This window comes from Tuber melanosporum (assembly GCF_000151645.1).
Source record: "Tuber melanosporum whole genome shotgun sequence assembly, scaffold_102, strain Mel28".
Taxonomy (NCBI): domain Eukaryota; kingdom Fungi; phylum Ascomycota; class Pezizomycetes; order Pezizales; family Tuberaceae; genus Tuber; species Tuber melanosporum.
Window position 1 is genome coordinate 239799 of NW_003298758.1, and position 16078 is coordinate 255876.

The 16078-nt window shown below is 49.0% G+C and overlaps 5 protein-coding genes; 2 read left to right on the forward strand and 3 right to left on the reverse strand.

The window, feature by feature from the left end:
* GSTUM_00000065001 (uncharacterized protein) overlaps window positions 1–2729 on the forward strand; it is a gene marked incomplete at both ends in the record, with an annotated part of 4531 nt that extends 1802 nt beyond the window's left edge. Inside the window, 7 exons of the mRNA XM_002835298.1 lie at window positions 41–795; window positions 851–889; window positions 942–1012; window positions 1065–1379; window positions 1445–1637; window positions 1696–1789; window positions 1844–2729. Coding sequence (XP_002835344.1) covers window positions 41–795; window positions 851–889; window positions 942–1012; window positions 1065–1379; window positions 1445–1637; window positions 1696–1789; window positions 1844–2729 — 2353 coding nt within the window. The remainder of the gene's footprint in view (window positions 1–40; window positions 796–850; window positions 890–941; window positions 1013–1064; window positions 1380–1444; window positions 1638–1695; window positions 1790–1843) is intronic.
* A 555-nt stretch (window positions 2730–3284) lies between these two features.
* On the reverse strand, window positions 3285–5733 carry GSTUM_00000066001 (uncharacterized protein). XM_002835299.2 has 8 exons: window positions 5545–5733; window positions 5423–5494; window positions 5101–5135; window positions 4989–5020; window positions 4832–4904; window positions 4706–4772; window positions 4470–4617; window positions 3285–4415 (listed from the first exon to the last, which is right to left on the reverse strand). The coding sequence occupies exons 1-8, from the start codon at window positions 5581–5583 to the stop codon at window positions 3835–3837; spliced, it is 1047 nt and encodes a 348-aa protein (XP_002835345.1). The 5' UTR covers window positions 5584–5733; the 3' UTR covers window positions 3285–3834.
* A 272-nt stretch (window positions 5734–6005) lies between these two features.
* GSTUM_00000067001 (uncharacterized protein) lies at window positions 6006–8747 on the reverse strand. XM_002835300.2 has 7 exons: window positions 8365–8747; window positions 8237–8293; window positions 7862–8122; window positions 7686–7801; window positions 7581–7632; window positions 6270–7500; window positions 6006–6207 (listed from the first exon to the last, which is right to left on the reverse strand). Exons 1-7 carry the CDS (start codon window positions 8419–8421, stop codon window positions 6134–6136), a joined length of 1848 nt encoding a protein of 615 aa, XP_002835346.1. The 5' UTR covers window positions 8422–8747; the 3' UTR covers window positions 6006–6133.
* A 769-nt stretch (window positions 8748–9516) lies between these two features.
* Window positions 9517–11470, forward strand: GSTUM_00000068001 (uncharacterized protein; the record flags this gene model as incomplete). The annotated part of the gene is made up of 3 exons (XM_002835301.1): window positions 9517–9556; window positions 9614–9886; window positions 9945–11470. 3 exons carry the CDS (start codon window positions 9517–9519, stop codon window positions 11468–11470), a joined length of 1839 nt encoding a protein of 612 aa, XP_002835347.1.
* Window positions 11471–14442: 2972 nt separating this feature from the next.
* On the reverse strand, window positions 14443–15400 carry GSTUM_00000069001 (uncharacterized protein). XM_002835302.2 has 3 exons: window positions 15324–15400; window positions 14943–15236; window positions 14443–14883 (listed from the first exon to the last, which is right to left on the reverse strand). The coding sequence occupies exons 2-3, from the start codon at window positions 14960–14962 to the stop codon at window positions 14553–14555; spliced, it is 351 nt and encodes a 116-aa protein (XP_002835348.1). The 5' UTR covers window positions 14963–15236; window positions 15324–15400; the 3' UTR covers window positions 14443–14552.
* Window positions 15401–16078: the final 678 nt, after the last annotated feature.

Below are 16078 nucleotides of genomic sequence, written 5' to 3' on the forward strand. Positions count from 1 at the left end.
TCAGGCCTGCCATATTAAAGACATAGGTTCGTTGCCTGAGTCGGGCGATCACCTATGAAGATGATGAGCAGCCTACAGGAGCAATGTCTGATTGGCTCGGCGACTCATTCACACATATAATCGTTGCAGCTAACCTATCGGATGAGTACGAAGAAGCCGATATCGATTATGAGGCATTGAGGGAAATGGAAGCCGAATTCCAGACTACTCTCCAGGCTGACGAATTCGATGACTCTCTTAAAGGGCGTTGGATGCCGTTGGCCCATAAGTACCGTGTTCACGTTCCATTCATGGCTAGCGAGGATGAGCTTCGGCGAGCAATGAGGACAAAGAACGTCTGGGAGATTAGTGACCACATTAGGCCGGCGATGTATCAGCGCCTCAAGCTACGGGTCGTAGCAGAGGTTCGGAAGAAGTTTGACGAGTACAATATCATGTACCAGAGGCTTGTTAGGGATATAAAGATTGCTAGGCTAGAAAAATATGCTCACATTTTAGGATCGGCTAAAATAGTTGGCTTGACTACGACAGGTCTAAGCAAAAACAGGAGTCTGCTGGCAGCCGTACAGCCCAGAGTATTGTTAATAGAGGAGGCAGCGGAGACCTTGGAAGGCCTTGTGACGGCCGGGTGCATGCCCAGTATTGAACACCTTATTTTGGTCGGAGACCATAAGCAGTTGAGGGGGCATTGTGCGGTCTCCGAACTTGCGGGGGCACCATTCAACTTAGAGATATCAATGTTTGAACGGCTAGTCAATAACATGCTACCCTTCGATATGCTCCAAAAACAGAGACGTAAGTTCAGAGTTTGCACTTCTACTGGCGGCCCTGCTGACACGTTCTGGTCTAGGTATGAGACCAGAGATCCGTGAGTTACTAACGCCGATTTGTAAGTTCAAGATCCCACTTGTCAAATACTTTGAGGCTAATGTAAAGTGTAGATCAAGACTTGGTTGAGGATCATAGTTGTGTTCTGGGTCGGCCGGGTATCCCTGGGATGGGTGATACTCATGTTAGTTTTTCTAGTCCTCCCCATCTCGCAACCCAAATCTAATCGGCCCTAGGTATTCTGGTACTCTCATATGAATCCGGATCAAATGGATAGTGGCACATCCCGTATCAATACCGAAGAAGCCGCCATGATAGTTGGCTTCATCGAGCATCTCGTACTGAACAAAACACGCCCTGAGAAAATTACCGTTCTCACCTTCTATGGTGGGCAAAAGCATGAGATCATTAAGCGTGTCCGAAAGAACAACAACCTGAAGTCCTGCGACCTCAGAATTACCACTGTGGATAGCTACCAAGGTGAAGAAAACGATGTTATAATTTTGAGTTTGGTGCGGAGCAATCCTCAGGGGAATGTGGGGTTTTTGAACGTATGTATCCTTACTCTCTTCCGGGGTTTATATTGCATCAATTGTACACTAACTAGGTCTTGTAGGTCCAAAACCGTATTTGTGTTGCTCTGTCTCGCGCACAGCTTGGGTTCTACATCTTTGGGGATGCACAAATGATTACTAGGGCAGACAAGACTTGGTGGGAGATTGGCAAGATTCTAAATACATCCCCAAGTCGGATTGGCTTTGCAATGCCAATTGTTTGCCAGAGACATGGGAAGCTCGAATTTATCAAAGGTATTCTTTCTCTGCTCTTTCCTTAATCACTTTGACTCTTTACTCATTGCGAATCCAGAGAGCCAGGACTGGGTCGATATAGTCGGGGGATGTTACCAATGGTGCAAAGAATTATTGCCTTGCTCGCATACCTGTCGCTTTAGATGCCACCCGTAAGTGAACTCGATCAATATCATTCGGAAACCAGTATATCTAACGTCGGGCAGATTCGATCACAAGGATATCCGATGCCTAGATCCCTGTCTTAAGCGCCTTGTATGCGGCCATCAATGCCAAGAGGATTGTTACAAACCTTGCTACTGCCCAAAGTGTGATGAGAAGCGAGTGCTTTCCGACGAAAGATCAGACCCCTCAAGCCCCAGAGCATCGACCCGTTCTGAAAGCACACCAAGCTGTCTCACCCCTGTTCAGCCCACTACCTCCTCTTCTCTTATAGATACGAGCTCAACCCATGATAGCGCGTGGAATTATCAGGATATACGTAATGAGGGATCTCATGCAAAGGCAAGACCAGCAATCTCCCAGAGAGGCAGGGCAGAGTCGGATGTTCCTTCTTCAGACAAGAGCCAGCAGGTTGTTGACACTCGCACCTCCAATCTTTCAGGTCAACCTATTGTTGTGAATGCCCAGAGGTCCCTTGGATCCCGAGGTGGGAACGTCTTACCCAAGCCAGCCGCAGCAATTGCAGCGGGAGGGAACGACGGAAGCCCAGCCGCCCAGCCAACCAACTCGATAATGGAAGTCAGGGGCCCAATAACGGAGAGGAGGATAGTCGGTGGGAGCGGTCCAATGACCACTTTTGGACCCACTCCCGCCCAGCAAGGTTCCTCCTCTAGAGCTATCCCAAGGCGTCCTCAAGTCCCAAAAGCAGGGGAGCAAGGTTTCTTCCATACAAGCCCAAGTTCTCCCACTCCGGGGCTCTCTTCTTACTCTAAACCTATGGGTAGAGGAAGACAGCAAAACGGAAGTCCCAATACTAACACTCGGCAGCCAGCAACCTGGAGCTCCGTAGCTAGTAAGCCCCAGCCCCAAACAAACAAACTCCCGGATGGTGGGGCAAACCGCTACAGTGGAGGCTACACTCGCCGCTAATTCCCCTCCCCTCAAAAAGACCACTGGATATGAAACTTTCACCGGGTATCAACATCCTTTCCCTTGACCCTGGAGCTTCATTTCCTCAACTCTCTCTCTCTCTCTTCTTTTTTTTTTTAATTGTTTTGTTTGATCTTGAGATTTCTCCTTCCACTTCATCATGTGTACAATTTTTTTTTTTTACCGAGAGTTCAGTTGCATCTTGGGAAATTTATATCCTGATAGTTAGTATGTCTGGTTGGTCAACCGATGCCTTTAAATCATGGATTGGCACCTTTTTTTTCTCCACTTTTCTACTGCTTTTGTTTGTGGAAGTGCCATTACTGTAGTTTGTTTGCGTAAGTTTGCTTTGGATGAATATATGAATGGATGAACGAGTAGGCATGGACGTACCAGTTTACTTGACTATTATGTACGGAACACTACGACAGAGGTACGTATTGTATTGTACGCGCCCTACGCATCAAGTAAACACTTCCCCGTGCAGGATTTGGGTATGATAATTAAATGCAAGCGTTACCATATCAAAGAAGAGTCCCTACAGCAGGACATTGCTACCGTAGACTGCCCGGCATAATAGACAATATTTATACTATACATTTATTTGCACCATCTATCCACCAATCCATTCTACACTTGACACCCCACAACTCTCACCCACGGCCAAAAATTTCCGCAACCACAATTCACAACGAAAAAAACTGCAACGAATGACACTTTACGCAAGAGTGATATCTCATGATCCCAACAACATTTTTCAACAGCCCGGTTTTTTGTTGAACCCCATTTTTTTTGTAAAAACCACCCTAACCCACCATACGGGAAAACAAGAGCAAGAAGAGTATCTAGACAAGACAAAGGGAGACAAGAAGAAAAAGAAGAAAAATATACGGGATAATGACATGAGAAACAAGCTAGATAGATAACCACTGTAGCAACAAACGCAAGGGCTAGGCAAACCCACTACTACTAGACGTTCCCACACCTCTCCCGCATTGTGTCAGTGTAGCTGGTTTTCAGGATGATCGATTGTTAGATTGTGCACTTCCACCGTGACCTCGGAAACGGGAAAAGGAAAGTGGGGAATAGGGGATAGCATGAAAATCTAAAGAATCATCTCCTCATCTTCATCAGCTTGCTGCGCCAGCGCACCGCCGACCTGTTGCTGTCCCTGCTGTTGCTGTTGCTGGGCCCCAGCGTCCGCAAAGTAATTGTTCATCTCCTCGTCAAGTTCCTCCACCGTCTTCCTGGCTCTATTACCCGCACCTCCGCCAACGCCTCCACCAGCACCAAGACGTCCGGGACCAGGGGCATGTCCATTGCCGTAACGTCGGCTGTTGTTGTAAGGCCTGTCTTCCCTGCCACCGCCGCCTCCGCCAGAGCCGGAATAAGCTCCTCTACGACGGGCACTGCTACCACCGACGGTAGGCTCGCTGCTACGGGGGCGCTCGCGACGGCGCTCGGGGGGGACATAGCGGTCAATGTTTGGTGGTGTGGGACGGCGGGTAGGATCGCGGCGGGAGTCTCTCTCTGGGGAGTCAGTGTAGCGGCGGGCCCGGTCGCGGGCGGACGAGGCCGCACCAGTCGAGAGTGGAGCGGAGGGGTCTGGAGCACGGATGCGATCGAAGAGGGATTTCCCCTCGTTTTGGTGGTGGTGGTGGACCAAGGTGAGGTGGATTGGTTGTCCTATTTAGCGGTTAACTTGCTAGGCTGCGGTAGAGAGGGAGAAAGGGGTTGGACCATTGGCATTTGCGCCGTCAAATTCGGCAATTGCACGTTTTGCGTCAGCCTCGCGCTCGTAGGTGACGAAAGCTATGCCCTCAGAGCGGCCCGCACGATCGTATTTGAGTTCGAGCTTTAGAACAACGCCTTGACGTTCAAAAAGACCCTGTGCCGCCGCCGCCACCACCGCCAGTGATGTTAGTGATATATCCCAAAGTGAGATAACGGGCCTATGGACGGGTAGCGAGACGCACAAGAAGTTCCTCTTCTCCAAGTTCATAATGGATATTCTCGACCCTCAACTTGCCGGCACCAACGAGCCTACAACATCAGTCAGTAATAGCACATTCAAGCGGCCAAGCCCAATTGCAAAAACCTACGTTGCCGTGTCAGAATTGTGGCGCATATCCGAGCCCGCGGCCCGCCGCAATGGTTCATTAGTCGCTAAACCAACTCAATCAATCACTCAGCCAACCCGTTCGTATCCACTTTCAATCACATATTCAGCTTCCCCGAAGAAGGGTTTAGGCAACTTACGATCCCCATCGTACTTGTCATGAACCCAAGCGCTTTCCAAACGTTAGCTACAGTCGGATGTAAGGAATAAGGAATAATAGGAGTTTGATAGATAGGGAAAAGGGCGCCAAACAGTGAATCATTGTAGGTGTTATCGCGGCGGCCAGTCTATATATTCCAAGGAGGGCGCAGCGATGGAGAAACGTTAGCTTGATTGACTTTTTAAAAAAATTCTGCGCGTATGTAGCCTGCTTGGATTTATCCTTGGCTCCCGCAGGGAGAGTTTCGGGAAATGGAGCGAAATTGAACAAACGAAGAACCATGCAGGAGGGAGAGGAGGAGAATGGTTGAAGAAATAGGAGTTGGTGGGGACACGCCTAGATCGACGATCGGTGTCAACAGTAGTGTTCACGACGGTAGCGGGTCTAGACTAGGAGGAAGATTCATCATATCACCTTTCTGACACCGCCTCGGGGGTTACGGCGGGACCTTCTGTCATTACTACTACTGCTGCTGCGCTTGTCATGCTGTGTATAATGGTCAGTTGAAGCAGTTCTGAGGGAAACGGAATAAATACCGATCGTTCACGAACCACATCGTCAAGAGCTTTGTCCATGACGTCTATGGAAGGAAAGGCGAAAAGTGTAGGAAAGGCTGAACGGCAAAACTAAGCAGATAAGAAAGGGAAACAGTGTGTACAGATAGAGCTGGTGTGTGTGTGTGTGTGGAGAGCGCGCCTTAAAATAATGAAAGAGTCACGTCGGCGGGAAGGTCGGAGAGAAGGAACCAAAGCGGACAGCAGTTGTTTACGAACCCTACGCTTGCGTGCCAAGAAATAAGCCGCTCATCATTCCATGTCACTCGCTTTATAATTTTTTCTTTACCAGCCCGCATCAGCCTTAGAAGGGATGGGGTACATAATTTACACGCCATTTAATGGGTCGTAGCTGATCGCACATTTGTAGGTACTGGTGTTAGCAGAGATCTTGCTTTTTCGTCTTTTTTATCTTTTATTTTTAATTTTTTTTAATTTCTTTGAAGGCAACTAGCTATCGAGTCCTACGCTGATTACTAACGTCCATAAAACCGCTGATCAAAAACTGTGCTTAGAGCAAAAGGAACCACAATATGTGTACCTGTTTGCCTATTCCCGAAAATATCATCCGTCAACTAGTGATGATTTCTGTATAATTTGCAGGGAACTGGCCCTTCCGTCCATGTACTTCGCCTTCCCACCAATCTGTTGACAAGGTATTAGTCTGTTTCTCGAATCGGAAAACCTTAGAATGGAATATATCATACCATCGGTGCTTTCGGTCTTTTTCAGCACCTTAATCCTATCACCTTCATTGAATACTAGATCTCCATTATCTTGGCCTTCAAAAGGGAATAAAGCCCGAACCCATGTCTCACCCTTTCCTAATCCCTTCTTCTTTGGCGGCGGGGGTGGCGGAGGCTTCTTTTTTCCCGCAATGCTTGATAATGAGCTGGCGTCCGACACTGTAGTCTTGTGGGACAGTATCGAAGCCGCTGTTAGTGAACGCGGCACAGCCGGCCTCGAATTTTGGGAACCGGAGGCCCCCATTGATAGGGATCGCTCGGCGGCACGAATCGCAGATGGTGAAACAGCCCCCAGAAGCCGCTCTTCAGGCTGTCGACCGTCGCTCGACCCAGCAGATCTTATCCGCACTAAATCTGATCTCTGGGAGGGTGAAAGTGAGTTTTGTGCAATGCCCGCAAGAGGCGTTGCACTTCTAGACTTTATAACGGACCTAAAATCATGCGGTTGAACTTCTCCGGCAGGACTCTGCCTGGACCCTGGTTGTCCGGGCCTTGGTCCTGGAAGAGGAGGTGGAGGGGACTCATCCCGGGTGGCAGGTGGGTTTAAACTGGGAACCCGAGACCTTATCCCTCCATCGCGGCCCCCAGAAGATTTCCTCACACCGCCAATGGCAGGATTGGGAAGCCGTGAAGACAAGTGTTGGGATGATTCCACCTTTTCGTGATTGCTAGAAAAATTTCTTGCGCCGCCAATGGTAGGCCTGCTCGTTGGTGGGGCTGGCGGTGACGGTGGCCGTTCTGCCTTCTCACGGGAAAATTTATTCGGTATCATCTTTCCAAACCTCGATCTCTCCTCCGGAATTGCGGCCGCTGGTGCGCCAGCCGGAGGTGGAGGAGGCGGAGGCTTCTTCCCTCGTCCAATCCTTGGAATGCTCGGAACATAGCTCTTTTCTTGTACCAATTGGCTCATGGGCATAGTTATAGCCTTTCCTCTCGCTATAAAGCTGATTTCGGACTCCACTTGGCGTTGAACGGGTATGAAGAGATCCTCCCACTCAGCTATGACTACCTCACCATCAGGATCTGTAAAATTATGCTCATTCGCATATTCGTAGATAGCGGAATATGTGTTCGATAGTAATGTGTACTGAGTCTGCACTATCGATTCGACAACGCAAGGAAGGAACTCGGTAATTTTGGTCATCATTTGAGGAACCCAGTCTTTGAGGTGATTATCGGCATTTTCATATGCCTGCGTGAGACGGAAAATAATGAGAAGCCCTGTTAGCGAGTGGCACTGAATAAGTTTAATAATGCTAGGCCTCGGCATACATTCTGCGCTCTTTCAAGGTCCAACTCTGCCTTCGAAAGGACCGAATAATCCCTAAACATCCACTTTTGTCAGCCCCATCCCAAAACCACCGAGTCAGGTCTGACCTATCAGACTTGTTCTTTTTCCCACGCTGATTCTCAACAGTTTTAGTAAAGCGTTCAAAGTCGAGCTTCTTGTTTTCTCTTTTATCGATAGCCTTCTTGATCGGTTTCAATGCTGCCTTTTCTCCATCAGCTGTAGCTGCTCATAAAACCGGCTTGCGAGCTGCTTGATAGTATACCTTTGCCTCAGACAGTCTCTCCACCAGCATCTTGTCCACCCGCTCAATCTCCTCCGTCATATCCGTCTTGAGATCATTCTGAGCAGCATGTAGCTTTGCAACCTTTCTAAGGACAGGAACCGGAGTTTCAGCGACCTGAATATTGTAATCCTGAGGCAATGGAATGGTCTTGTATATGTCGTGGAAGCTATCGGTAAGGATTGTCTGATCAACCAATATCTCGGTCCAAGAATCTCGCCAGGCTTTGGTGTGCTCAATTAGCTATACAGGAGATACGATTCTCAGCATTTAATCCTCTTCACCCCCACGCCATCACTCCCCCATAGCTGCCAATGCAAGGAGTGGAGGAGTAGGAACTAGAATTGAGATTCAGACCTTCCCTAATAGAACTTCAGCATCGTTCACCTCCTTGATAAGCATAGCCACTGTAGCCTATCACAATCAGCGATGAGTTTCCAGGTCGAACCTCAAGATGGATCGGGTGGGAGCTGGAACAAACTTACCTCATCCGCAGACCTCTTTCCCAGCTTGCCTATCTGACGGTGAATGGTGGTCGTCATCCTTACTCAGACGATTGTGTGTTGAAAGGTGAAGGAGGTGTGAACATGAGGGACACGAAGGGTGTCGGCAACAATGGAAGCGGAAAACCAGGGGAAAGGGGGAAAGGAAAAAACGAAGAAATTGGCAGGCTGGAGGATGACTACGGTGATTTGTTGCTCTCTTGTGGAAATATGCAAGGATAGAAAGCCAAGTGGTACGTGACCCTATTTGTTAGAGTCGATTGCTGGTACTTGTACGATGCTTCGTGCTGTGGTCCTCTTGGTTTCCGGGTGGTGGAGGAGATGATGGGCAAGGTAGGTCCATATGGTGATAGCACCAGTACAACATCTCCTACGGCACCCTTGGGTACGGGGATGATGGCTACGAGTGCCGTGCGGTGCTGGACACGCAACACTTCAGCCTCACGGCCTCTTTCGTGCCGAACTTGTGTGCATTGGGCGTTTGGCGTTTACATGCCGTGATACCGTATTGTGATATGCTACTGGTATCCGAGACATTTATAGAGATAATAATATGATATTGGGCTCCGCAGTAAGAATTCTACCTCCTCTTCCCCTGTCTCTCTCCACTGCACATGGAGTGATGGCAGAAGAATTTAAGGAGCTTTCACGCCATGATCAAGAAATGGAGTGGTCACTTTCTGTGTGACAGCGCCGCAATGTTGGGGAATGGAATAGTCCAAGCCAGAAATGACGGTGTCTTGGCTGTTTCCTTGGCAAACACGACAATACCAGTACCGGTATGCTATTGAATCTGACACCACAATTCACTACACAAGCACATCTCACAATCTGCTGCGCTTGTTGTTCGCTTAGCATACCGGTATTCTGAATAATCTCCAACACCAAGGAGAGAGCCGGTATTACTGTACGTTAATTTTCTCTCAAAGAGGTGCATGCACCGGTATACCGACCGATACTTTGTGTCTTTGGATATCGGGTGCTCTTGCTAGAGCATAGTACTTGTATAGTACTCGGCTATTTCACCCGATTGTCTATACTTGAATTTACCGGCACATCAGTTACTGTGCCCCGCCCCCGCCATCTCTCTATCCCCGACCTTTCACACTTCGCATATCACCACAACAGCTCGCAATGTCCAACGAAGAACAGCTTCTCAAGAGGCCATTATACGGTTCATAATCCTCTCTCTTTATATTATGTATCTCCAAGCTAATGTTTATTTATCAAGTGTTTGATCTCCCTGATAACCTCCTCTCGAATCTGGCCTTAAAAACCGGCCGGGAAACACCCTCCCCCCCGGAAGCTATCGAGACTCCCGTCCCCACCTCCAATCAAGATGGAGAGGCCACCGCAACATCTTGTGGGCTTTGCGGGACTAATAGCACCACGGTAGAAGAACAGAGAATGCACGTACGATCGGATCTTCACAGGTTCAACCTCAAGCGCAAGATAGCAGGACAAACCGCGGTATCGGAAGCCGAGTTTGAGAAGATGCTGGAGGGTTGGTAATCTCATTATTGGCCCTTTGATAGCATGTTTGCTGATGTTTGTCCAACCAGATATGAACGAAAGTATTTCCGGCTCCGAGAATGACAGTGAACCCTCCGGAGACGACGACGATCCGCTCTCAACGCTTCTCCGGCGGAAGGCTCGCATTGCGAATGAGAACACTGAAATATCGCCGCATCGGATATCCAAGATGGGGCCCGGAAAAGCTCCGATAATTTGGTACTCTTCTCCACTTTTGCCACCTACCATTTCGCTGGGAGTCTACCGGGCACTATTCTCGCATACGGAACGGGAGGGGGTGGACTACATTTCAGGACTACAATCCAGCCAACTCAAATCAAAGCCTGGGGAGAAGCCAGCTCATATATTTATGTGTATGATTGGTGGTGGTCATTTTGCTGCAATGGTCGTCTCCCTTGCCCCCCGAAATGTAAAAAAGCAAGGTACGATGGAGCGTGAGGTCACAGTACTGGCGCATAAGACATTTCATCGGTATACAACTAGACGAAAGCAGGGAGGAGCGCAGTCCTCGAACGACTCAGCAAAAGGCAATGCCCAGTCTGCTGGTGCCCAGATCAGAAGATACAACGAAGCCATGCTGATGACTGAAGTCCGCGATTTACTCGCAAGCTGGCAGGGGCTCATAGATACGGCCAAACTCGTATTCATCAGAGCCACTGGGTCGGTCAATAGGCGGACACTCTTTAGCTACGATGATGCGCCATTACAAAGCCAGGATCCAAGGATCCGCGGGTTCCCCTTCACCACAAGGAGAGCAACCCAAAGCGAACTCCTCCGCTGCTTCACAGAACTCACCCGCATGAAGGTCTCCCGGGTCGATGAAGCGGCATTAGCAGCGCTCGCGGAAGAGTCCAGGAAAGCAGTGGAACCCCCCACCGTCAAGCCTCCTAAACCCGAAATGCCAAAACTTACCAAAGAGGAAGAAGCTCAGATCCTTCACTCGACACAGATAACCGCTCTCATCCGCCGATCCAAAGCTGCAGCACTCCTTTCGTATCTGGCCACGAACAAACTATCTCCAGATTTCCAATTTCACCCTCCAAACAACCACTCCCCAACTCTCCTTCACTTCGCAGCATCATCAAACTCCCCGGCCGTCGTATCGGCACTACTAGCCAAAGCCGGCTCAGACCCTACATACACCAACCCCCAGCAGCCAAAAACCCCTTTTGAACTAGCTGGCGACCGAGCAACGCGCGACGCCTTTAGAGTTGCGAGAGCCGAGCTGGGCGAGTCGAAATGGGACTGGGCAGAGGCTAGGGTTCCAACAGCGCTCACAAGGAAGCAAGCCGAAGAACGTGAGAACCGGGAAAGGGCAGACAATGAGAAGGAGGAGAAAGCTAGGAGACAGAGGGAGCTTGAGAAACTGAAGCAGCAAGAGGTCAAGAGCCCAGCAAGGGGCGGGGGGAAGTCGCTTGCCAGTTCTGTGGTTATGGGACTCAGTCGGAGAGAAGAGGAGGAGAAAGGATTAACCCCCGAAGCGAAGTTAAGGCTAGAGAGGGAACGCAGGGCTAGAGCTGCAGAGGAGAGGATGCGGAAGTTGCAGGGAAGGTAGTAGGAGTGGGGCTTTGTCTTTGTTTTGCCGTTCCACTGTACTCATATGATAGGGTAGTCTAGCGCTAATATAAGTACCCCGCCCATGCAAGGCCAAAGTATCAAACCGCCCACTGATCGGCCTGTCGGGGTCACATGAGAGTACCAAGTCACAAGTATCATACTATATCATACATGGAAATTTCCTTCTCGCCACGATAGCCCAATCCCCAAGCCCCAAGAACTTGTCCTACCCCATGCCATACAATTGGACGCGATACCTTCTCCCTCGGTACTTGTAACACTCTAGCCAAATTGCAATATTACCAAGGGCCGGGGGGCTTCGACACTCACATCCTCCATGGTAATACCGTATAAGTACTGTACAGTACAGTTATGCCGTAGGCTAATTCAACTTCCGTCAGATATAGTACAAGTATGTACACCTCTCGCACACCAGCGGCGGCGTAGAAGGAAGGACGAAGCCCGGACATCCTATCACCGCACGCGAGCCGGTAGGCTCGGGATTGCACGGGTGTGGCGCTAGCTGGAATATAATAGGAATAGTGTCTAACTTATACGATAGGCTTGTCCGCTTATGATACCTATCATAGGCACAGCTTCAGTGGGCATGATAGGACTATGATCAAGGAGCGGCACGAGCCGCGAAGGCCGGGGGGGGGGGCTAGGCGGGGCAGGTGGGGGAGGGGTGCAGAACCAGCACCAGTAGTTTCCCATCATAGGGGTTCAGATGTCGATGGTGTTCGAGTTTGCGGTTCGATACACTACGGCAGCATCAATGCTGAACAGACACGGATTCGCAGCTCTATCGGGTATATGAAGGTTTTTAACTGTACCACGGTAGCACCGCAGAAGGCAGCTGACGCTGTAACCGTATTAAACTCGTTATTAAATCCACCATCTAGGATCGGGTTCGGATCCCTCCGATCAAAGACAAAACACTCGGGTAAGGAAGAATAGTGTTATCCGGATGGAGTTATACTACCGGTAGCCTGGCGAGGAGCCTGAACTTACTGTACGAGTACCTAGTGGATCTCATCAACTGGTACATAACTTATCCGTAATTTTGCTAACCTACGGTACCCTACTCCGCTAAGCCCGTTTTAGGCAGTGATTTATGTTGAGGTCCCGCTGGGCGGATTTCAACAAGTGCCGCGCAATACGGGTAACTCACAAGTACTATACTCGTACTCGAGTACAGTACTACTCGTACAGTGCGATTGGATCGAGCCAGAGCACCAATGTTCGTATCATATATACGAGTAGATAGCGGCAGGTATCACAGTCTAATTATGGCATGGAAGGCGAGACTTCGCCCAGCAACCCCCACACCGCAGCATCGGTAGTCAAAAGGGACTGCGAATGATCGCGCACTTGGGGCTGGAGATGCTCGATCTATCATACCCTGCTATGGAGGGGTACATGGAAGGTACTGGTGGTATCATTGATTACTATTCCATGGGAAGTACTATGGCGTGCCCGCAAGGAATCTGGAAGAGGGGGGGACCCTGGCAAACTCTTCGCGCTAAAATTCTGGAAAGAGCTGTTCCCATCATATATGGGTCGAACAACTGAGCTTGAGAAGGGTTCTGAACCGGGGTTGGGTTCAGCTTCGGGGACCTCTCAAAAATTTGGGGAAAAAATGGAGGAAATGATTGGTCGATGAACTTTTCGTGCTCTTTTTTAGCCATTAAGTTGTGGTACCTCTTGATTTATTTTTATACAGTAAGTACAGTACAGTACATCAAATCCCTCGCAGAGGCTGAGTGAGAGAGAATTGACTGTTCAGTGATAGCTTTTTTCGTTGCTATTACCTATTATGCTGTTCTTTATCATTTCCACCGGGTTGAAAAAAGGAAAAAGGAAAAAAAAAAGATAAATCCGGATATTAATTTTTGGAATTCGGATGTCGCTGTGGGGGTAAAAGGGTCTGTAACTCGGGTATGACATAAACTAAGAGGAGTACCGGTATGATATTGATATATATCGGGTATCACAAAGTAAGTGAGGCAAATGTTAAACTAAGAAAATGGCAATTACGATGCTGCAGAGATCAGCGGAAGTACCAACCCACTCGCCGATTACAGGATATATACTACAATCCATAATATCATCATATACCTTGCTACCATTTGGACATTCCTCTCCCGACCAAAATTGTCTTTCCAATTCCTCCTGCACCATTCAGCATGTTTTAAAAAGAGTATACTCATCGCCTTGCCCGATTCGGGTATCTCTCTCTCATCTCTCCGCTGTTTCTGATATACATACGAAGTTGTGGCTGTGTGGGAAGTTTTTTTATGATAACACGATTGCTTGTTATTTGCTGTAATATTATAGTCCCGCGCTGATTGTGTAAAGTACCCTTGATGCAAAACTCCGGACTTGTCATCCTCTTATCATATCATACAAGTGAAAACTTCCCGGTTTCAACCCGGATATACACCCCCCAGCACGGCAAAACCCCCGGGCAAGAAAGGCATCACACACGCGCAGTACTGTACATACTCGAGGATACCAAGCACAGACAGAGGTGCAGCCAATCCACTCCTAACCCCCACCCCCGTTTGAAAACTATGATATTATACCCCACACTTTGCCCAGCCAAAGCGAGAAAGGATACCCCCCCGTCCCAGCTGGAGCTCATCCATAGCGGTGAAATTTCGGCGCGGTATGATACAGTATGATACAACCTGAATTGCGCCGCATATGATACCTCGAACTTCGAACCATCCCCCGACACAACAACGGCACCCAAGACTACGATAGTCTAACACGTACTCGACGAACCCATCACCTTCCAAACACCCCCAAAAACCCAGCCGGAAAAGCACACAAAGTACAAAGCACAAAGTATAAAATACCGAGTGACAGCACATGAAAACCTGTGATCCGCCAAGCCAACCAACCCCGCAAAAGGTCGCAAGGATGATGATGGCGGGAGCTACAGTACAGCGCTGGTACAGTACTGTACAGGTATGTAGCTTAGCTGCAATCCTTGCATTTACAAGTACGAGTACAGAACTCGTACAAGTTACAGTAGCTCCCGACCATCTTTTTTTGCAAGGAATCAAATGCCCCCCTCACCCACCCCCGCACCGGTTGTTCCGGGCCGGATGCGTTTGTGTAGCCTTCCAGAGAGCTGGAGCTGGAGGGTAGGAAGGTGGGGACAAACAACGAACAGGTGGGGGGAGGGGGGGGGGGTGGTGTGGACAAAGTGAATCATATTTCACTCGAGTACAGGTACCTGTCCTGTGCAAGAAACAAAGTTTGGGATCTCCAGAACAATCAGGATTCTTTTTTTGGTATATTTGATTGAGGCTTTGCGAAAAAATGTTACTGTACTTTATAGTACCTACCCATAAAGGCAACTGACTGCTTGTTCCGGGTTCGGCCAAAATCGTCAGGATTTGACTGCGGATGCGAAATCGTCAGGTCCCTTTTCTTCCTATTGTTAGAACTATCTCTCATACCTGGCGAATCCTCCTTTCATTTCGTTGTACAGTACTTCGAACGAGTTTTCTCGCGCGCGCGTGATATGGATGAATGGATGGATGGGTAGGATTGTCAGTCGATAAACGGCTGTGGGTCCATGTATGATCTACTCGAACGAGTAGTGTACAGTACAGTATACAGTATACAGCAAAGGACATGGAGTAGGACGTGTTGATCGGTGCGACCCAAGGCGAATCATCATCGTATCACGGAGGGCCTGGATAAGCTTTCTACGAGATCAGGTCGAGCGAGAGCTCCATTCCTCCCTCTCTCTAATACGGGCACAAGCCCAGTAAGCACAGCCGCATTTCCTAAAGCTCCTCTGTCTCTCCCGTATAAATGCCTTTAGGGATGTATACCTTCTTCAGTAACCTCCGGCGCTTGGAAACGCTTTACTTCGCTTTGCTTCGCTCCGTAATTACAGAAATGGTTTTACGAGAACTCTGCGGAATGCGGGTACAGTAACTCTTTGCAAGTGCAAATAAATGGTCTATATGTATACTTTTATAGTTTTATGATACTCGTACGGGTACACAAAAAATGATATACTCGGGTACAGCCACGCCCCACCGCCCTGTACCGGTACCGCCCGAAATAAAATTCTAAAAATTTAAATGGAGTCATGTCATACAGAGTACTGTAGCTGTACTGTACCCTACAAGTACCCCTACCCCACCTTCCCGCCCCGGCGTCACGGTGATTTTCCGGGGCGCCCGACGTCCGGATGTGTCATGCACCGTAGGACCACCAGAAGCCTGGGCTGGGAGGGGGGGGGGGCAAAAAGGCCTTGAGGAACAGCGCGGTAGCCGCAGCCGCACCTCGGGAATTACTTTTTCCGGACAAAATATACAGGCACCTACACCTAGACTAAGTCCTCCATCCGCCTGCCGACCTGATTTGGCAATTCGTGAATCCCAAGTTTACAAGCGCCGAGGAGGGGGAGGTGCTGTTCCACAGTACTGGGATCATCTCACTGGTTAACCTGAATTAACCGTTTTCCCAAACTCCTGTGTCGGGGGATTTGTAATGTCCCGACCAGTAATCCTATTAATAATGAACCGAGAGCCGAGGGGCGCATCAATCAAAATTTTTATTATTATTATTATTATTATTA

What these genes read in the sequence shown, in the direction of transcription:
- GSTUM_00000066001 (XM_002835299.2), bottom strand. Translation starts at nt 5,583, where the DNA reads ATGGACAAAGCTCTTGACGATGTGGTTCGTGAACGATCG. An exon ending in ATGTGGTTCGTGAACGATCG is followed by an intron (nt 5,495 to 5,544) that starts GTATTTATTCCG and finishes CATTATACACAG; the next exon opens with CATGACAAGCGCAGCAGCAG. An exon ending in AACACCTACAATGATTCACT is followed by an intron (nt 5,021 to 5,100) that starts GTTTGGCGCCCT and finishes ACGTTTGGAAAG; the next exon opens with CGCTTGGGTTCATGACAAGT.
- GSTUM_00000067001 (XM_002835300.2), bottom strand. Translation starts at nt 8,421, where the DNA reads ATGACGACCACCATTCACCGTCAGATAGGCAAGCTGGGAAAGAGGTCT. An exon ending in CTGAAGTTCTATTAGGGAAG is followed by an intron (nt 8,123 to 8,236) that starts GTCTGAATCTCA and finishes TCTCCTGTATAG; the next exon opens with CTAATTGAGCACACCAAAGC. An exon ending in AAAGACCGAAAGCACCGATG is followed by an intron (nt 6,208 to 6,269) that starts GTATGATATATT and finishes CCTTGTCAACAG; the next exon opens with ATTGGTGGGAAGGCGAAGTA.
- GSTUM_00000069001 (XM_002835302.2), bottom strand. Translation starts at nt 14,962, where the DNA reads ATGAAAGGAGGATTCGCCAG. An exon ending in ATGAAAGGAGGATTCGCCAG is followed by an intron (nt 14,884 to 14,942) that starts GTATGAGAGATA and finishes TCGCATCCGCAG; the next exon opens with TCAAATCCTGACGATTTTGG.